At 38.4% G+C, this 20,174-nt stretch overlaps 3 protein-coding genes across 4 annotated transcripts; all 3 read left to right on the top strand.

Annotated features, from left to right (window-relative positions):
• Positions 1-39: 39 nt before the first annotated feature.
• On the top strand, positions 40-5,173 carry LOC101157528 (cytochrome P450 2J2). Of its 2 annotated transcripts, none has more exons than XM_004068191.4 (9): positions 40-326; positions 550-712; positions 930-1,079; positions 1,172-1,332; positions 1,417-1,593; positions 2,426-2,567; positions 3,357-3,544; positions 3,639-3,780; positions 4,314-5,173. In XM_004068191.4, the coding sequence occupies exons 1-9, from the start codon at positions 144-146 to the stop codon at positions 4,487-4,489; spliced, it is 1,482 nt and encodes a 493-aa protein (XP_004068239.1). In that variant the 5' UTR covers positions 40-143; the 3' UTR covers positions 4,490-5,173. The 2 variants fall into 2 exon arrangements, with proteins under 2 accessions (XP_004068239.1, XP_023810237.1); XM_023954469.1 differs by lacking the exon at positions 40-326 and adding an exon at positions 392-433 and having other exon boundaries at positions 4,314-4,636.
• A 2,297-nt stretch (positions 5,174-7,470) lies between these two features.
• LOC101156965 (cytochrome P450 2J6) lies at positions 7,471-12,746 on the top strand. The gene is made up of 9 exons (XM_004068188.3): positions 7,471-7,745; positions 7,943-8,108; positions 8,198-8,350; positions 9,854-10,014; positions 10,137-10,313; positions 10,411-10,549; positions 10,866-11,053; positions 11,160-11,301; positions 11,704-12,746. The coding sequence occupies exons 1-9, from the start codon at positions 7,554-7,556 to the stop codon at positions 11,877-11,879; spliced, it is 1,494 nt and encodes a 497-aa protein (XP_004068236.1). The 5' UTR covers positions 7,471-7,553; the 3' UTR covers positions 11,880-12,746.
• A 1,241-nt stretch (positions 12,747-13,987) lies between these two features.
• On the top strand, positions 13,988-19,107 carry LOC101156566 (cytochrome P450 2J6). Its single transcript, XM_004068186.4, has 9 exons — positions 13,988-14,320; positions 14,511-14,676; positions 14,767-14,919; positions 15,001-15,161; positions 15,259-15,435; positions 15,533-15,671; positions 16,691-16,878; positions 16,981-17,122; positions 17,439-19,107. The coding sequence occupies exons 1-9, from the start codon at positions 14,129-14,131 to the stop codon at positions 17,612-17,614; spliced, it is 1,494 nt and encodes a 497-aa protein (XP_004068234.1). The 5' UTR covers positions 13,988-14,128; the 3' UTR covers positions 17,615-19,107.
• Positions 19,108-20,174: the final 1,067 nt, after the last annotated feature.

The raw sequence follows: 20,174 nt of genomic DNA, 5'->3' as shown, positions 1-20,174 counted from the left end.
TGGGCCAGCTCTGTTATGCAACAGTTGTTCACTTCTTTCCCCTGCTCCTTTCCACTCTTTACCCATTTGCTTCTGCACTCTGCAGCTTTGCAATTGGAATCCAACTTTTCGAAAATAGCTGAATTTTTGAACCACCATCCATCATGATTTTTCAGGCTCTTTTCGATCGCATGGACTTTAATAGTTGGCTGGTGTTTGGTTTTGTTTTACTGCTTCTAATTGATATTGTTAAAACCTGGAAGCCTCCCAAGTTTCCCCCTGGACCTCTGTCTGTGCCTTTTCTAGGAAACGTCTTCACCGGGGTGGACTTCAAAACAATGGAGAAGGTGCAGTTAACATGAATACTTGCTAAGAAAGTACTTGTTCGTGTTTCAAACAGAAGTCTTGTGTTTATAGACAGATAATAATGAAATATTATTTCACAATAATACCTGTAAGTAAAGGAAACATTCAATGCATGCTTTCAATTGGAACATTTTTGATTCAGTTTTCACGTTTTTGTCTGTGTGTCATTTTCTACATGTAGTAATAACGTCTGATCCCATGCAGCTTTCTCAGGATTTTGGCCCAGTGTTCAGCTTGAGGAGAGGCAGTGAAAGGATGGTGTTTATTTCAGGCTATAAGATGGTCAAAGAGGCTCTTGTCACCCAGCTGGACAGCTTTGTGGACCGACCAATTGTCCCTCTTTTCCATGTTGTGTTTAAGGGCCTCGGTAGGTTGGTGAACAAATATCATATTTTTTAAAAACACATTGACATAAAACTCCAGGAAGGCATCGCAGTAAATTAGTGAAGAACTGATAAAACAGAAGGGCTGAAAGTCGTTGATATGCTCATTTTAATACTTAAAAAACACTAAATGTAATTCCATTTAATTTAAAACGCATTTTTAGATCCTGTTTTATTCTGAAGTTGAACTTTTTTCCATAGGCATTGCTCTCAGTAATGGCTACCTTTGGAAAAAGCAGAGGAAATTTGCCAACGCACATCTGCGTTACTTCGGAGAGGGCCAGAAATCCCTCGAAAGATACATTGAAATAGAGAGCAACTTTCTCTGTGATGCATTCAAAGAGGAACAAGGCAAGTTCCTGACAGGAAATCCACTTTGTGATAAACTGAAATCTGTGTCTTGTCCTGTTTTTAATGATCCGTTTGACTTGATTTATTTTCAGGGAGGCCATTCAATCCTCATTACCTCATAACAAACGCAGTGGGAAACATTATCTCCTCTGTGGTCTTTGGGCATCGCTTTGAATACTCTGATCCAAGCTTTCGCAAAGTTTTGGAGTTGGACAATGAAGCAGTGGTGCTTTCTGGCTCAGCTCGAACTCAAGTAACCCCTAATTATTCAGATTTCAACAAAGCAGCCACTTTGTCACATTTCTGCTATTTATCTGACAGTTTCCCTCATCCACAGCTGTATGATGCCTTCCCTAGTTTGCTGAATTACTTACCAGGACCTCACCAGACCGTCCACGCCAACTACAGGGAAATCGTCTGCTTCCTCAGAAAGGAAATAGAAAAGCATCAGGAGGAATGGAACCCGGAGGACCCTCGTGATTACATCGATGTTTACCTGTCTGAGATGGAAAAGGTGACATATTTACACATGCACATGTAAAGCAAAGATTTATTCGTGCAAGGTAAAAATCTGTTTATCAAGTTTATCTATCAAGAAAAGAGGCTTAAGGGTTTAAAAGATGTTAGGATTTAGTCCCCTCTTTTTGATGTCACATTCCAATTTTGTCTTTTAGAATTGCATTTTTCCAAAGGAAAAGCACCATATTTTGGGATAACTGTACATAGAGAGAAGTCATTAAAGGAAAGGAGTTAGACAAGCCTTATCCTTTAGTAAATGCAAATTTGAATTTATCTTTCACAATCTCAGTCTGGAAAATTGATGATCAAAACACTGCAGGGGTTTATATTTGTGGGAAAGACATTAACGTCAGATTTTTCATGTTTTTGCTTCATGGTTGTTAAGCCTTCGGAGGGCAGCTCCAAACAGACACATGTGAAAAAAAGTAAAAACATTTTTCTTTGACAGGAAGTTTTTTTTTTTTTTTTTTTAATGTCAAAGTCCAGTTTTAGCAGATAAAAAGCAAATGTTGGAAGCCTCTTTCTAGTAAGTATTTGATCAGTGTTTGTTATCAGCTGGGATGAGCTTTGCCCTGCTGCCATTAATGAACAAGATATTTTTCCCTGTTCAGGGCAAAGTCTGAAAGGTTCGGTTATTCGTTACCTTTTTTCTTGCTGAAACAGTAAATGGTCGCACCATTAATGAGCTTCATAAACTTCTATTGACAGAAACTTGCCAAATTGACAAGTCATGATTGTAGTTGTAAATGTCAAAACAAAGGTCAAACGTTTGTAATGTGACAGACCTAACAGCTCACAAAATAACAATTCTTCTGATTACACATTAGACAAAACAAGACCCCCAGGCTGGCTTCAACATTGAAACACTGGTGGTCAGCACTCTTGACCTGATAGAAGCAGGAACTGAAACAACTGCCACCACATTGCGCTGGGGTCTTATGTTCATGCTCCACCACCCGGAAATACAAGGTCAGTGTCTTGGTCATGTACACTGTCTGCCTTGGACAAAGCAGCTTTATCACAAAGGCAATTCACTATTCACTGTTAAAAGAAAGACTTTTAGTCCCCATTGTTTCCCAGATATTCTTGCTAATTTCCTGGATCATGTGTGTTAAACTAAATAGATATTCTATTTATATATTATAGAATAAACAAATCTACTGTAAGTGGCCTTGAGTGGAGTTGTTGAACCGCACAGACCAGATTCTGAGGCAAACCAAATAAAAAAATCAGGGGAAAAAGACTTCAAGACTAGATTTCTGTCAATTGTGACACACTGGGGTTTACTTAGACGCTTGTTCCATTCATGTGCAGCATGGTAGCTATAAGTTCAGAGGTTTGATTTCCTCCAAATAGGTTCTATCAACTGACTGGTTCATATAATTCTTGCAGTTCTGTTGGAATAGTTGGGTTTCCTTGAAGAAATTATACATTTAATTACAATAGGTTAAAGTCCTACTCCGATCATCTTTTTATCTATATTCAAAGCATTCCAAGTGGTTCTTTAATAATGATTATGAAATTTTTTCCCCAAATGAAAAAAATCTGTCGTTTTCTAAGAAATAGTTTTTGCAGAGCTGCAGCACCTCAATGAAGAAATGTCCATGAAAGCAATTTTATTCCTTTTTTTTCTTTATACATGTCCTCCATCATGAGAAAAAACAGGATTTTTATCAGAGTGGATCTTTAAAACTTTTAATGGTGCATCGATTTAGGCTTTTTTGAGCTCACTGATTCAGGTTTCGGTTCTGCTTTCAGAAAAAGTCCAGGAGGAGATTGACAGAGTGATTGGACAATCCCGTCAACCCGCCATGTCAGATCGACCCAACCTACCCTACACTGACGCAGTCATCCATGAAATCCAAAGGATGGGAAATATTGTTCCACTTGGATTCCCCAAAATGGCCAGTAAAGACACAACACTGGGAGGATACTTTATTCCCAAGGTAGGGAAAAAGTTCTCATGTAGTAAGATTCATCTCTGAAGTGCTGAAAAAGAATTTGACAGGGATTGGAACTGTCTTGAATCTCTTTTTCCAGGGCACACCCATAACTACCATCCTTTCGTCAGTGCTTTTTGATAAGAATGAATGGGAAACTCCACATGTCTTCAATCCTGGACATTTCTTGGATTCCGAGGGCAGATTCCTTAAGAAAGAAGCCTTCTTGCCTTTTTCAGCAGGTAAGAGTTCCAAAGGGCTTAGAGCTCCCCCACTGGCAGCAGATGGAACTACACGAGTTTAGTTTGCATTTAGCATTTACTTTAATATAATTAAGTTCATTTCAGTGATCCAGAAAAACGATTAACATATTCAGGTTGATTTAATTTGAAATAATTTATTACTCACAGACATAAAATATGACCCAAAATTAAATAAAAAGATAAATATTGTTTTGATAAGCATTTACAAACATGAGTTCTTTTTAAAGTACATCCTATTTTTCATGTCTGTGTTTAAATGAGAGCAATAGTAAAAAAACAAACTAGGAATAGTGTTGGATGTGAACAATCAAAGGATTTTTTATTTTGACAGCACCAGGTTTTATGTTTTTGCAGTAGCAAGCTTCAATCATCAGATAAGCATTACTTTGTTTAGATATTCTTTCTGCATTTAAAACTCAGAATAACTCCCAGTGTTTCTCTTTCTATATTTATACAATCTTTTTCTTTATGAAAAAAAAGCATTTCAAGTTTTGTCTGATGTTCCTCCACAGGTAAACGTATGTGTCTGGGCGAGCACCTTGCCAAAATGGAGCTGTTCCTTTTCTTCTCAACTCTCCTCCAACGCTTCACCTTCAAACCAGTTCCTGGAGAAATGCCCAGCTTGGAAGGCGTGCTGGGATTCACCCATTCCCCCGAAGAGTTCAGGTTTCTGGCTTTGCCCCGTTGATGACAGTTGACACAAAGGCCAAAAGAGATCTCTGTCCTCATTTAGAGACAAAGTGTCCAGCTGAGGGATTTTAGACCAATACATTTTGTATGTGGGACACACAGACAGAGTGAGGCTTTTCACATGTCTATTTTCAAACATGAAAAATATGTGAATATTAAATGAACGGTGCTCTTTACCAACAGCAAGCGATTCAAGTGACAAATGTGTTAAAGCAGGTTATATTTTTGTCTGCACATTTACCCTTTTTGTATTTTATTACAATTGAAATCTTAATCTATCAATAGCTGTTTCCAACAACCAGAGGAAGGCACTAACAAGTTACTTACATGTATCTACTGAAATATCTTTTAATAAAGGCTGCACTTCCAAAAACAGGTTTCAATGAACCATACTTTTATATTTTACTTGAGTCTTTTTCTGATGAAAAAGTACTTTTGCTTAGCTATAATTGGCTACATTCTTTTATTCGTATAATGTTCATTTCTCCTTGTATTTAACATTTGCACTTCTTAATCTAACCATCAGTGATATTCTTGACCAAAACCCTGTAAACTATGGGACCTACCTGTTTCTGTGGTTTGTTCAAAAATTCAAAAACATTTAGACGATTAGAATTTGCACTTGAAATTGTTTTTTTCTATCTCATTACGTATTGATATCCCAATAATCTTGAAATATTTTTAATAAAATGGATTAAAAAAAATGGTTGAGTTTCATGGGCTTGTCGTTTATTTATGTATTTACATTTCTTTGTAGGGCTTTGGGACAATCTAAGGTGAGAGTTGCAACAGATTGAATAACATTTGATTTTTTAAAGCAAATGAAAAGTAAATGGAAAAGTACAGGATAGATAAATCAGAGGACCTTATTGGTGAGATGTATGGAAATGTATAAAACATTTTGCAACAAAACAATCTTTAGAATCTTAAAATTTTCTTGATTTAATCTTGATAGTGAGTGATTGTAAGTTTTGGTCCTAAACCTTCTTAAAACAAAAGCTTGACAAAATGTAATATTTAATGCAACTACCAGTAGATGTACCAAGTACGTGGTTAGTTTGGTGTATAACTTTTTTCTCACACCTTTGAAAGAAGAATATAATGTTTAATTATTTCATAGCTAGTGACCTGATAAGTACTTTCAATGCCTTTTGTGAAGTCAAAAACAGATCCAAGTCAACCACTGTAGTGCTGCTAAAAACTATATCTGTGTGAGGAATAGCATGTATTCGTTAATTGGAGTTTGGGTGATGATTGTTAGTAATGATTTAAATTAGCCAACATTAAATAATTGGTGTGTATGAATTTTAATTCTGCAAAAATGTTATTAACTCCTCGACTCCTATTGATGCAAACATTGCATCCAGCCTCCTTGGCTCCAAAATTACCTTAATTGAGCATCCACTTAGAAAGCCAAAACATAAGTGCTTTTTTCATAGCTGAAATTAATTCAGGCTTCAAGGCATTAACATTTTTGGGTCCTACTAAAGACACAATATTTAAGGGACAAACAAAGGATAAACAAATTATGTTAAAACCTGAGTTGCAGAATTTGTCAGTGAACTTGTCTGTTAACTATGCAACACTCTGGGCTGCATGTGTGGTGAACACGTGACTGTGGGTATGTCCCCCACAAGGACTATTCGAGCATGTGCAGCCTTTCTGTGACTCTATGCCCTTACTCAACAAACATCTACATTTATTTCATACATTTTACAATAACCTGTTCAGAAAAAAACTGCAACAAACAAAAAGGTCTTTGGCCTCTTGTGTCACAAGATTTTCCTGAGTGGACTCCCATTTCATACACAGTGGGGCAGAAAAAGTATTTTGTCAGACACCAATTCTGCCAGTTCATCCAGGTAAAAACCCGAGAGGTCTCTAATGCTCACCACAAATACACTTCAACTAGGAGAAACAGAATTGGGGGGAAAGAACGCAGAAAAAATATTGCTGAAATTTTAATGAAGCAGTTGATAAATTCCTCACTAAAATAAATATTTGGTCTCCAACAAACAAGCAAGATTTCTGTTCCTCACAGACGTGTTACTTCTACTTTAAGAAAGTCTTGTCCTCCACTGGTTGCCTGTGTTAATGTAACCTGTTTGAACTGGATTTCTGTATAAAAGACACCTATCGCAAAAAGTCACATTCCAAAGTACACCATGCCAAAGGCCAAAAAGCTGTCTAAGGACACCAGAAACAACATAGTTGACCTGCACCAGGCTGGGAAGACTGAATCTGCAACATGTAAGCAGCTTGGTGTGAAGAAATCCACTGTGGGAACAATTATTAGGAAATGGAAGACATACAGGACCCCTTGTACTTTTCTCCACACAAGATCTCACCCTGGGGAGTCAAAATGATGACGAGAACAGACAGCAAAAATCAGCACCACACAGGGGGGCGTAGTGAATGGCCTGCAGAGAGCTGGGACCAAAGTAACAAAGGCTACCATCAGTAACACACTACATTGCCAGGGACTCAAATACTGCAGGACCAGACATGCCTCCCTGATGAAATTTACAGACCTCATCTTTTAAGGTGGAAGAATTTTACACAGTTTGTGGCTGACAAATCCTTTTTTTTTTTTCCGCACTGTAGAGACCATCATGAAAAACAGTTAGGACAAGTTTGCCTGATTTTAAGAAATTTGACCCAAATTAATGGTGGAAACCTTAAATAATATTATCTTTTGCTTTGGTTTGGCATTTTTCTTTGTAAAGCTCCTTTAGATGGCTCTGGTTGTGATTTGGCACCTTATAAGTCAAATGAAAAAACTCTGCAGAAGAGCGGAGTTAGCAAAGATGATGAATTGTCTGCAGATCTCCGTTGTCAAAGCCACATTGTGCCAAAGTTTATTCATAGACCCATGTTGTATGTACTCAAGTTACATGAAGGTGTGGTTTGGAGCCTGTTATGTAAGCTCAAAGTTCCCAATGAAACACAGAATTATATAACAGATTTTTTTGCCATCTTCTCCCATTTTTTCCCTACGAAGGAGAGAATACGTATCAACAGGCTGCAGAGGTTGCAGGCTGCAAACTTTGTCCTCCCTCATCATGTGGCTTGACAGCTTTTTACTCAGTTTCGACCTGAAGGCGCTCGTCTTGTTTATTTTCCTTTTTCTTTTAATAGCAGATTGGATCAAACATAGGAAGCCTGCTAATTTCCCTCCAGGACCACTGGGCCTCCCCTTTGTTGGGAACTTTTTGACTATAGATGGCAAACACCCACACATCTATTTCTCAAAGGTATGGCTGCATTGCATCCTATGTCAAAAATATTAGTAATGATTTCAGAACTATTGAAAAATTCTTTTTAAGGGTGTGATCTGTTCTTGGTTTTAGAAATTTTTGGCATTTACTTGTTTTATTTCTAGTTTGTAACATGTCATTGCATACTGATTGAGTGCCGTGCTTCATCTGGGTTTTCAATTGTTGTCCCACAGATGGCTGAAAGCTACGGTAACGTGTTCAGTGTCCGGCTCGGCAGTCAGGCAACAGTGTTTGTGTCCGGCTACAAGATGGTGAAAGAAGCTTTAGTGACACAGGCTGAGAACTTTGTAGACAGGCCATTCAGTGAAATTGGTGGCAGGTTTTATGAAGGAAACTCAAGTATGCGTCTCTTTCTTGTTGACATTAATATTCTAATACAGAACTGGTTTCAACACTTTACTGACCTGGTACAATGTGCTTGTTTCTAGATGGTTTGTTCTTCAGCAATGGGGAGAAATGGAAGAAGCAGCGACGCTTCGCTCTATCTACCTTACGCACCTTCGGACTGGGAAAAAACACCATGGAACAGAGCATCTGTGAGGAGATCCGACACCTGCAGCAGCAGATAGAGAACGAAAAAGGTGGACTATAAAAGAGACACAAAACAAATTCAATTCTTACAAGACCAGAAAAAAGTCCTTTCTCTCCAAAGTTCTGAGAAGAAAAAAACTTTTCTGAAGCCGATCTTTAGACATTCTTGGAGACTGAACTGACATTCAATTAAAAGTATACATTTGGTGTTTATTTAGTTAGGGTTAATGGCCTTCGAAATGTGCATTATCACTTTTTAACACAAAGTGGTAGCCTGAAGTGATAATGCACATTTGTAAGGCCATTAACCCGCTTAAACCATGGTCACTTACAAAAGAAATAAATATTAACCAGTTTTTTAGTCCTTAATTCTTGTTTTTTCCCCGATTTGGATAGCTTTTTTCACGAAAAGCGGACTATTTGTTACATGGTTAAGCGCGTTTTTACGGTAACGTGACAACACGCCACACCACCGGTATATAACTTTTTAACGCACACCCAGCAGCCAATCAGAAACGAGTATTCACTAGGACCATGGTATAATGACATTTATCTGTGCTTTAACAAAGTTTTTTTTTTTTTTTATAAAACATTGCAAATTTGGGAAAAGTTGGCTAATTCCGAAAAAACGGTCAGTTAAATTCCATATCCTGAACTTTTAAATTCAGTGCCTCATTGCTATGGAGACATGCTTATTTCCTCTTCCATCAAATAAAAAACTCCTGTCTCTTGTGTTGTTTCCAATGTATACAGTGTAAAGCTACTTTCACACCAGGCATGTGATGCACGTTCCAATATGCAGGTTTAGCACATTCGTGAATGCGTTTAGCACATGCTGTCCACCCTGGTCTGTCTCTACCCGATACTAGTCCGTGTACTCACTGTTAGGAAAGGCTTGGTCCCAAATGTTGAAGCGGGGCAAATCTCCTTCAATCTTACTTCCGGCTTTTCTTTTCCTTGCTCTGTTCTGATATATGAAACACAGTGTCATTGAATTCCTGCCGGGCACAAACCGCAATTATTCATTTCTCCTTGATGATCTGTTTACAAATGGTTTGCACTTCCATGAATTACAAAGGATGTAACCATACGTCAATACTAAATCTTAGTCCCTGATTGGTCAAAGTTCAACTGGTTTAACTTTTAATGTGCTGGCAATGGCCAGGTTTTCTATGAAGAGCCCAAAAATGGACTTAAAAACTGGTGTAACCACACCTGAACAGCAATTTTTAACATGGAAGCCCAAAATGCACATTTAGGCACGTTTACATGGACTTATCAGTGGATGTGGTCGCACGTTACCAACACAGCATTATAGTCATTAGTTGCGACAACAGATGACTACTTGAAATGTCCTTTTACTATGAGGTGTGGTGGTAAAGACAATTAAACACCTCAGAAGGACTTGATTTAAATTGCTGGAAAAATATACCATCTTCTGACTAGTAAAAGTGTTATGGAAGTGCAAACAAGGAAACACAATTTTACTTCAAGATGTCTCCATTCCTGCGCCTGCAAGTGCCTTTTTGAACCACTGGTTTCCTCCTCCTCAGGTGGACCCTTCAGCCCTGCAGGTCTCTTCAACAACGCTGTGTCCAACATTATTTGCCAGCTTGTGATGGGAAAAAGATTCGACTATGATGACAACAACTTCCAGGTTATGATGAAGTACATCTCTGAGGCAGTTCAACTTGAGGGGAGCATCTGGGGTATTGTAAGTTCATAACGTTGTTGGCTGTTAAAAAGGCAGAGATCCCTGATTTTGACAATACAAAAATATTTATTAAAAAAGGAAATCTGATGTTTTGAATGAGGACAGCTTCTTTGTGCTCACAGCTTTATGAATCCTTCCCGGGCTTGATGAAGCACCTACCAGGGTCTCACAACAAGATATTCAGAAATTACAAGATCGTTCAAGACTTTCTTGCTCAGGAGATAAAGATACACAAACAGGACCTGGATCCCAACAATCCCAGAGACTACATTGACTCCTTCATCATTGAAATGGAGAAAGTATGTTGGTCACTGTGTTACACTAAACACTACAATGCAACCGCCTCTGTAAAGCTAACACCCATTAACAGATGATGCTCATATTATTTCTGAACAGCATCAAAACTCAGACCTGGGCTTTAATGATGCCAATCTGGCTTTCTGCTCCCTGGATCTCTTCGTGGCCGGAACAGAAACAACCTCCACCACTCTGATGTGGGCCTTGATTTACCTCATCAAACACCCAGACGTCCAAGGTGAGCAAACTCAAAGAGTCTGTATGTACGGTTTCTGTAAAAAGTCATGTTTTGACGGTACAAATAAACAACCATTCACCACTCATGGTGATTAAATTTTGTTCTACAGTCACTCTGAGTTGCATTTGTGCACCCAAGTAGGTAGGGCAACATCAATGGCAGCTTTTTGTCATTTGTAATAACTCTAGTCATTAACTGCGGAAGACAATACCATGAGATTAACATAGAAGTACTTGGACAGGGTTATAGTGTTTTTTTCCATTAATGAGTTTGTGTTATCTCTGCCTTAGACAGCATGGATGTTTATTTTTTTCAGTGAAAGTCCAGCAGGAGATCGACAGAGTGATCGGACAGAACCGTCTGCCCTCTATGGCTGATAGACCCAACCTGCCGTATACTGATGCTGTCGTACATGAAATACAGAGAATTGGAAACATTGTGCCTCTGAATGGACTCAGGGTTGCTGCTAAGGACACAACTTTGGGTGGTTACTTCATACCTAAGGTGCATTTACTTTGCAGCCTGACATCAAGCTTCAGTGAGTTTTTCTTAGGTAGTGTTTTAGCAGAAGATCAGGTATGTTTAATCTTGTGTTTCATTGTTTCTATAGGGGACGGCTCTGATGCCCATGCTGACTTCTGTGCTGTTTGATAAGACTGAATGGGAAACTCCAGACACCTTCAACCCGGAACACTTTCTGGATGCTGACGGAAAGTTTGTGAAGAAAGAAGCTTTCTTACCCTTCTCTGCAGGTACAGTGGCTCCAAAATGGTAAATGAAAATGTGAGCAAAGGAATTTAACCTTTTTGTAAATCTCACTGAAGTTCTAATTTAAGGGTGGAGTTCTTCTTTTAAAGTGGAGTTGGGTTTTGTGTTGGTTCTGTGTGGGGAAAGTAAAATGAGGGCATTCTGCCACAATGGCACATTGTTGAGTCTACTCTGTGTCAGGCTCAATCAACAAAACACTGTTGAGAACTTGAGACAGTATAAAACCTGAGTCTTTTTACAAAGTAGGCACCACTTGCCATTTATAAATCTAAATTTATAATTTTAAAATGTATTTGCTATGACATAAAAGTATGTTTTTCCGTCGACCCTCAGGACTAAAAAAATGTCTGCTATTCTTCAGGAAAATGAAAGACTTGTGTTTTCAGGTAAACGTGTTTGCCTTGGAGAAGGCTTGGCCAGGATGGAGCTGTTCCTGTTTCTGGTGGGGTTACTGCAGAAGTTCTCCTTCTCTGTTCCTGAAGGAGTAGAGCTGAGCACAGAAGGAATCACTGGAACCACTCGAGTGCCTCATCCCTACAAAGTTTATGCCAAAGTTCGCTGAGTTTTGCACCATTCATCACAGGAAAGATGAGAAAAGATTATTCCTTCTCTCAAAGTTGAGGACAAAGAACATGCCATTTTAACTTTTGCAAAAAAAAAACTTTTAGTTTAGTAGTATTATTAGTTTTATGATGTATAAAGAAACTAAATGAGATTTCTTTTTGGCATAAACATTGGTATGAAAAAAGTTTATTGACAGTGGAAGTGGGCCATCTGAGCATTACTATTTAAAAATGTGTGTCGTAAATGCAACACAATATGTTCAATTGTCACAAGTTTTTTGGAGTCAATAACCTACCAGCATTTAGTCACTATGCATGAATAAAATATTGTTATATATAGCTTTTTACCACCATCTTAGAAGGCCTGAAGCGCTCTACAGTCAAAGACCCAGTCACCCATGCACACATTCACACATTTTCACCATAGCCAAACATTGGCGTCAACCTACGACCATCAGGAGCAACATGGAAGCAACAATGTCTTGTCCAAGGACAGATCGACACATGGAGGGGCAAAGCAGGAACCAAACCTGTGATCTGCCAGAGGTTCACCGCCCTACCACTGCGCAATAGCTACTCCATTATGTTTTATAAACTATTCTAAGAAGAAATCAAATCAAACAATTTTTTTGACCTAACAACAAATTCACTTAAGTGTAACACAGAGGGCTGAAAATGTGCACAAAACAAATCTGTCTAAAGCAGTGTCACATGAGAATATTGGAAATGGGAAAAACAAACAAGGGGAAATAAAGTATTTCATTTTAAACAAAGACGTTGGTGCTTTTACTGTTATATTGTACAAAAATTTTAATCCTTCCATGCCTGGATTTATTTCCAGATATATTAAAAAATATTCTACAGTGTTTTTCCTTTTGAGGTGATGCTGAATAAATCAAGTTCTGGATTAAATAGTATGTTGCATATAAGTGACATTGGGTGTAAAGGATTTGATGCCAGAAATGAGTTAATCTGAAATTACATTTATTTTTTTAAGTCCATGAAAGTAGTTCTTTCCCACTGCTGCCTATCAGAAATTGTGTTAGGGTTTGGTGATGTGAAGACTTCATCTGAATTGCTTATTTAGTTAGTCCCATTAAAGGAATCATCTTCCTCAGTTATAATCCTTCATGTGAGTTCTCTGTTAACCCTGATACTGCATTTCCTGGATCCTGAGAATAGGTTCTTTAAAATAGACGAACTTATGCAACTGACCGTCTTTTTTTTAATAATATTTTTTTCACAGTAACACAAATGATGAGATAGAGATGTAAAGGGGTGTAGATGAACTTTGCTTTAGAGCATTATATGGACAAAACAATGTGTTTTTTTTGTCAAGCAAACTTTAAGGAGTAAAATATCCAGTAAAGAAGAACAAACCATTAGTTCCTACATCTATTTTTCAGACGATTGTAACCATTCACAAAAAAAAAGAAACTGCTTTTGTTTGCAAAGCAGGATAAGCAAGTAAATGAGTAATTTATTTATATTGAATGAATTTATTTTCATTAGAATTCAAGGTCAGGCAAGAAGGAGAACGCAGATGCAAGGAAGAATCATGAACAAAGATTTGTTGATGGTGGGAAAAGCCTAAAAAAGCTCAGTTAACTAAAAAGTCCATAGTGGCAGGATTAAAGTCGAGAATAACACAAGATGAGTCAACACTGAGGGCACAGAGAGGGCTCCTTATGTGCAGAGATTATAAGCAGCAAAGTGCAGATGGTTGCACCACAGGATCCACAGGTAAATGGGCGGAGTCACAGCTAACCTGCTCAGAGACCAAGAAAGACAAATATTATCCTATCGTAAAACTCTCAACTTTTTAAATATTTCATTTAATATATGTCAGTTTTTTAATTATTGCATGGAAATGAACCAGATAAGTAGTGAGTATTTATCTAGTGTGTGTGTGTGTGTGTGTGTGTGTGCATGCGGGTGAATTGGGGAGGTTTTCCGTATGGTTTGGTAGCAGGTTCAGGGTTACGTTGGGTTTTCATCTACTTTGCCTACACTGCAGTGGTTTGCTGGTCAGGGTTCAACAAGGAGGAGTTTAGAGCTTGTTACATAATAATTCTCTTCCCATCCCTTTTTGTACAAGGAATTACAGGGTAGACTGTCCAGTTTTTGTTTGCTCAAAAAGGAGTGAGCAATTAACAACCTTACAGGCTGGAAAAAGGCTGCAAGTTCTAGCCAGCAGAGGAGAAATCCGACGTATCTCCAGCTGCTGCTCCTTTCATTCTCCTTAACCATGTGGCTTCTCAGTTTTCTAACTAGTTTGGACCTCAAGACGATTTTTGTGTTTTTATTTGTTTTTCTTTTGATAGCAGATTTTCTGAAAAACAGAAAAGCAGCTAATTTTCCTCCTGGACCTCCAGGCCTTCCATTCGTTGGGAATCTATTGAGTGTAGATGGCAAACACCCACACATCTATTTCACCAAGGTACTTGTTTATGTTTGTCTTCAGCCACGTCGTAATTTGCTTCTGTTAAACTTTAACAGTCTCTGTGTGTCGTAGTCTCTATTGTCTTTGTCGTGTAATACACAACAGCGTAAAGTGAAGATGATGATGATGATGATTATGATGTGAGCTGCATTTGATCAGGGTTTGTTTACGGCTGGATTCTCCACAGTTGGCTGAAACGTACGGGAATGTGTTCAGTGTCCGCTTTGGAAGTGAAACCTCTGTGTTTGTGTCCGGCTACAAGATGGTAAAAGAAGCTTTAGTGACACAAGCTGAGAACTTTGTGGACAGGCCTTACAGTCCCATGGCCACCAGGTTTTACCAAGGACCCACAAGTATTGAACCCCTTTTTTTCCTCAGCTACATTCTTGTGAAAATCATCTCCACAATTCACTGACCTTCTCACAATTATTTTCTGTTACTAGATGGCATATTCATGAGCAATGGGGAGAAATGGAAGAAGCAGCGACGCTTCGCTTTATCTACATTACGCACCTTTGGACTGGGCAAAAACACCATGGAACAGTGCATCTGTGAGGAGATCCGTCACCTGCAGGCGGAGATAGAGAGTGAAAAAGGTGGGCTACAAGAAAAAGAATGAAGCTCCTATTGCTCCACCAATGTGAGCATTTATAAATGAATGTCTTTCTCTTCCCCAGGTCAGCTTTTCACTCCTACAGGCCTCTTCAACAACGCCGTGTCTAACATTGTTTGCCAGCTGGTGATGGGAAAAAGATTTGACTACAATGACCATGACTTTCACACTATGATTAAATATCTTTCTGAGGTTCTTCGACTGGAAGGGAGTGTCTGGGGTTTAGTAAGTTCATGAAATTCCTTATTTTAGCAGCTGAAAGAAATGTTTGTTGCAGATAGGAAAGAGTTGTTCATAATGTGGGTAACTCTTCTGCTCTCAGCTTTATGAAGCATTCCCTGGCCTGATGAAACACCTGCCAGGGCCTCACAACGAGATGTTTAAAGATTTTGACATCCTGCGAGACTTTCTTGATCAGGAGATAAAGATGCATAAGAAGGACCTTGATCGCAACAATCCCAGAGACTACATTGACTCCTTCCTCATTGAAATGGAGAAAGTATGTTGGTCACTGTGTTACACTTAACACTACAATGCAACCGTCTCTGTTAAGCTAACACCATAAAACATGTGTGTCTAATATTATTTCTGAACAGCATCAAAACTCAGACCTGGGCTTTAATGAGGCCAATTTGGCTTTCTGCTCACTGGATCTCTTCCTGGCTGGAACAGAAACAACCTCCACCACTCTGATGTGGGCCTTAATTTACCTCATCAAACACCCAGACGTCCAAGGTGAGGAAATAAAAAGAGCTCCAATGTTTATTAATAGATATTCCAATAACTATTCCATGTTTTATAAGCTTAAAAATGACTACATTTCAGAGCCAAAGTCTAGATTGTGAAGATCTAAAAGGAGACGTTTAAGCCTGAATAAAACTAAAACTGCTATTTTAAAACAAAGTTCGGTATATCTTCAAGTGACCAGTTAGCCCATACTGTAACACTATTGGATTCAATAGAAAATGGCTCTTTTCTGAAACAAGTCTCTAGTGGAACTCCCAGAGGTTTCTTCTTTTTATCCTGGAAAATCTGTTTATTTTAGGAGTTTTTCCTCACCGACAGGGAGGGACTAAAGGCAGGGATGCCCAGTTTACCTTAGTCTGTTTAGTTTAGTTTTAGCAATCAGCTGTTGTGTTTTTGTAACTGATTTTATGTTTACTATTATTGAATTCAGTTGAGTGTTGTAATACTGAGTTATATAATAAAACTAATTGAAGTGAATTGAATATGAGGAACTGCAACATTAGGCTCTTTGAGGTCTACATCAAATCAAGGAATTGGAAGTTGGGGGGTTGATTTAAACCAAATGTTGCACAAAAAGTAAAAATATTTAATTGGCTAGTATCAAAAATATTTTAAATCGGTTTTTCATTTTGTTTTAGAAAAATGTCTGCAAATTTTTACTGTGATAAACTCAAAGGTGCAAAAAAAGAATGAAAGTAAATGCGTGTCGGAAATTTAGGGATCATTGCATTTATTGTCTGGTAGAATAGCGTTGCTTCTGGAGACAACAAGACTAAAATCCCTGTTCACTTTGATAAATCCTGTTTAACAAAAAAGTACTTGGTGAAAGATTTTAATGGTTCCCCGTTTGTTGTTTTGTCTTCATTTTAGGAGCAGAAATTAAAAAATATATATTATAATGTATTAGAGTGATGACATTGAAATAAATCACAATCAGGTTTTCAAGCAAGCGCAAGTTATTTATATTTAATAGCTTCTTCAATTTGACCTTATTTTTTCTTTTTCAGTGAAAGTCCAGCAGGAGATCGACAGAGTGATCGGTCAGAACCGTCTGCCCTCTATGGCTGATAGACCCAACCTGCCGTACACTGATGCTGTCATTCATGAAATACAGAGATTTGGAAACATTGTGCCTCTGAATGGACTTAGGGTTGCTGCTAAGGACACAACATTGGGTGGTTACTTCATACCCAAGGTGCATTTACTTTGCAGACTGAACTCAAGCTTCAGTGAGTTTTTCTTAGGTGGTGTTTTGGCAGAAGGTCAGGAGTGATCTTGTGTTTCATTGTTTCTATAGGGGACGGCTCTGATGCCCATGCTGACTTCTGTGCTGTTTGATAAGACTGAATGGGAAACTCCAGACACCTTCAACCCGGAACACTTTCTGGATGCTGACGGAAAGTTTGTGAAGAAAGAAGCTTTCTTACCCTTCTCTGCAGGTACAGTATGGAATCATTTGTGTCTCATAATTCAAAATAAAAGTCAATACCAGCTCCGTTTGCCCTCTTCCACAATTAATTGCACATTGTGGAGTCTACTCTGTGTCAGGCTCAATCAACAAAACACTGCTGAGAACTTGAGACTGTATAAAACCTGAGTCTTTTTACAAAGTAGGCACCACTTGCCATTTATAAATCTAAATTTATAATTTTAAAATGTATTTGCTATATGACGTAAAAGTATGTTTTTCCGTCCACCTCAGCACTAAAAAAATGTCTGCTGTTCTTCAGGAAAATGAAAGACTTGTGTTTTCAGGTAAACGTGTTTGCCTTGGAGAAGGCTTGGCCAGGATGGAGCTGTTCCTGTTTCTGGTGGGGTTACTGCAGAAGTTCTCCTTCTCTGTTCCTGAAGGAGTAGAGCTGAGCACAGAAGGGATCACTGGAACCACTCGAGTGCCTCATCCCTACAAAGTTTATGCCAAAGTTCGCTGAGTTTTAGTGCTTCTGTATTACAGATAAAAACATGTTTGCTCTGTCTATGCAGGGTAGCTAACAACTAAAATGTATTCTTTTTACTGAAACGTGTAATTTTCAAAGACATTTACACTTTTGTGGGATTGGCATTATCAATAAAAAAACCAATTCCTTCATATCAATAAATACAGTTGATATTTTGGAAAATAAAGTGATTTAAACAAACATTTATAAACATCAACTTGAACATGCTGGTTGAATGACGAATGTGTTTACTGAGTACAGAAAATACCAACATAATAACAACTGTAACATCAGTAGGCGAACAATTACCTGGTTTCCACAGCGTCATAAAGCCACACTAAAGCTAAATGCCTGAACTGATCTAAACTAACTTGACAGGCCACTGCACAGAACCCAGCACCATGTTCAACATTGAAAACCTGTCCCATGCTCTTGGAATATCTTCTGAGAACTGTTGCCAACAAGGTTCCATTGAAGAGCACATACCGTGACCCCTCAGTGCAAGAGGGAGGAGTTACAGGTAAATGGAGCAGACCTTAACTTATCCTAGATGCCCAGGCGAGCACGGCAGATCTGGGAGTACTGTGGCTCAACCTCTAGGACTGCCTCTTCGGGGTGGCATTGTCCAGAGCAGGGGGTGGGAAAACTCCAGTCCGGGGGCCACATGTGGCCATTAAACTATATAATCTGGACCGGAAAACTGGAATAAATTATGCTTGAGCAGCTGCTCTCTCTCTTTCTGCTGTCTGCACTCTGTTTCTGCTAGTTGCTTCACGTAAAACGTATTTTATTAATCCAGCTAAGTCTTTATCTTTGGGTTCTGCATTAGTGACAGAAAAGGTATAAAGCAGGTTAAGAACATGGATGGATGGAATATTAGTGTGACAAAGTAGCATCACAGGTTGCAGGACAGCGTCTTCACACCAACCTAAATTGTTTTTTTCTCTCTCTTTTCTCCCAGCCCAGGAGCAGCTTAGTTTCACTGAACACATGCACACACCCAGACAATTAAATCACTTACATTTCATATTTTGTTTAATTCTAAGGGTGCACACTTGGTTTTAAACAGAATCTTACTCACCATCTAAGTTTCCCTCCACAAACAGCCAAACCAGAGCATTGTACACATCAGCATACATATCCACAGAAAACAGGAAGTGACTTCACATGTCAGAATTCTTTTTTCTCTTTGTTCCCTTTCTGTCTAATTGATTTTGTTTCAAACCTATTTCTGTATTTCAATTGTAACTATTTTTTCTGTTAAATATCCTGAATTTTGGAGTTATGTTTAGGAATCCTCCAGGAATTTGTTTTAAGGAAGTGTTTTGTTAATTGGCCTGTGGGAGGGGCCAAGCCTTTAAAATGAGTGAACTTCCCCAGTTGAGAGAGAGCAGTCTTGGTTGAATTGGTGGCAACAGGCATTCCCAGAATCAGCTGAATTTATTCTTTGATTATAGTTTTGGGATCAATAAAATCATTGTTTGAAATTTGGAGTCTGCTGGCTTGGTCATCTTATTTCAGAGTTACATATTTATTTGCTGCTGAGAAGAACCCTGTCACATTCAGTAACAAACGTATGAGTAATCATGACTAATATAAAAATATAAACAATAATATTAATTTAGAAAGGCATTAATAAAAACATGATTATAAAAAATAAAGACAATATCAATATCAAGTGTATTAGTAAGAATCATAATTTAATATCAACAACAGAAAATTTTGTTTGGATTTACAAACAACATCTTTCGGCAAAATAATGCAACCTCAAAGCGGTGCAATCCAGTGCCTCCGTCTGCTGGTCCCAAGTCCAGGTACATGCAGGTTATCCCACATAAACCTAAAGAGTGGGCTATTACTTTATAAACAAACAGCAAGTTTGTTTATGGCCAGGGTTTTAAAACCCTCCTGTCCATCCATTTTCTTAACTTTTCGGGGTCACAGGGCTCCCAGAGCCTAACCTGGCTACTGTTGGGCAAAGGCAGGGTACACGCTGGAGAGGTCGCCAGGCTGTCAGAGGGCCACACAATCATTGGAGAAAATCAATGCATACATGCCCACATGCAAACCGGTCCCAGCTGGGAATTGCAATAGAGGCCTTCTCACAGTGAGGCATGTGCACTGACACTGCCACCATGCAGCAGGGAGGACATGTTTGTTGCATTCATTGAATTGTTAGAGCTGGACTGCTGTTTTTCATCCTGACAGAAATCTTTATGCTAGCTCTTTCTGATATTTAACCTTTTATCCACTGATAGTACCTGCAGATGTGGTCTGCACATTTTTCAAAGAGAAAAATGAAAATGGAAATTGACGTATTGGAAGCTTTTTCATATAAATCTACTTCGGAGAAAAAGTAAAACAATTTTTTGAAGCATGGTTGTTTTTAAACTTACTATAATGAAACCTAACTGCGTAAATGTTACTCATTAGTACCCACCTCTGACCGTTAATCGCTAACACTGCTCAAACGTGCTTTTGTTTGGTCTTCTGTTCGCACAGAAAATGTAGTTGAAACATAAAGAGTACAAACTAATGTAAACATTTCAATTAA

This window comes from Oryzias latipes, chromosome 4 (genome assembly GCF_002234675.1).
Source record: "Oryzias latipes chromosome 4, ASM223467v1".
NCBI lineage: Eukaryota > Metazoa > Chordata > Actinopteri > Beloniformes > Adrianichthyidae > Oryzias > Oryzias latipes.
This window is presented reverse-complemented; position numbering and strand designations above follow the sequence as displayed.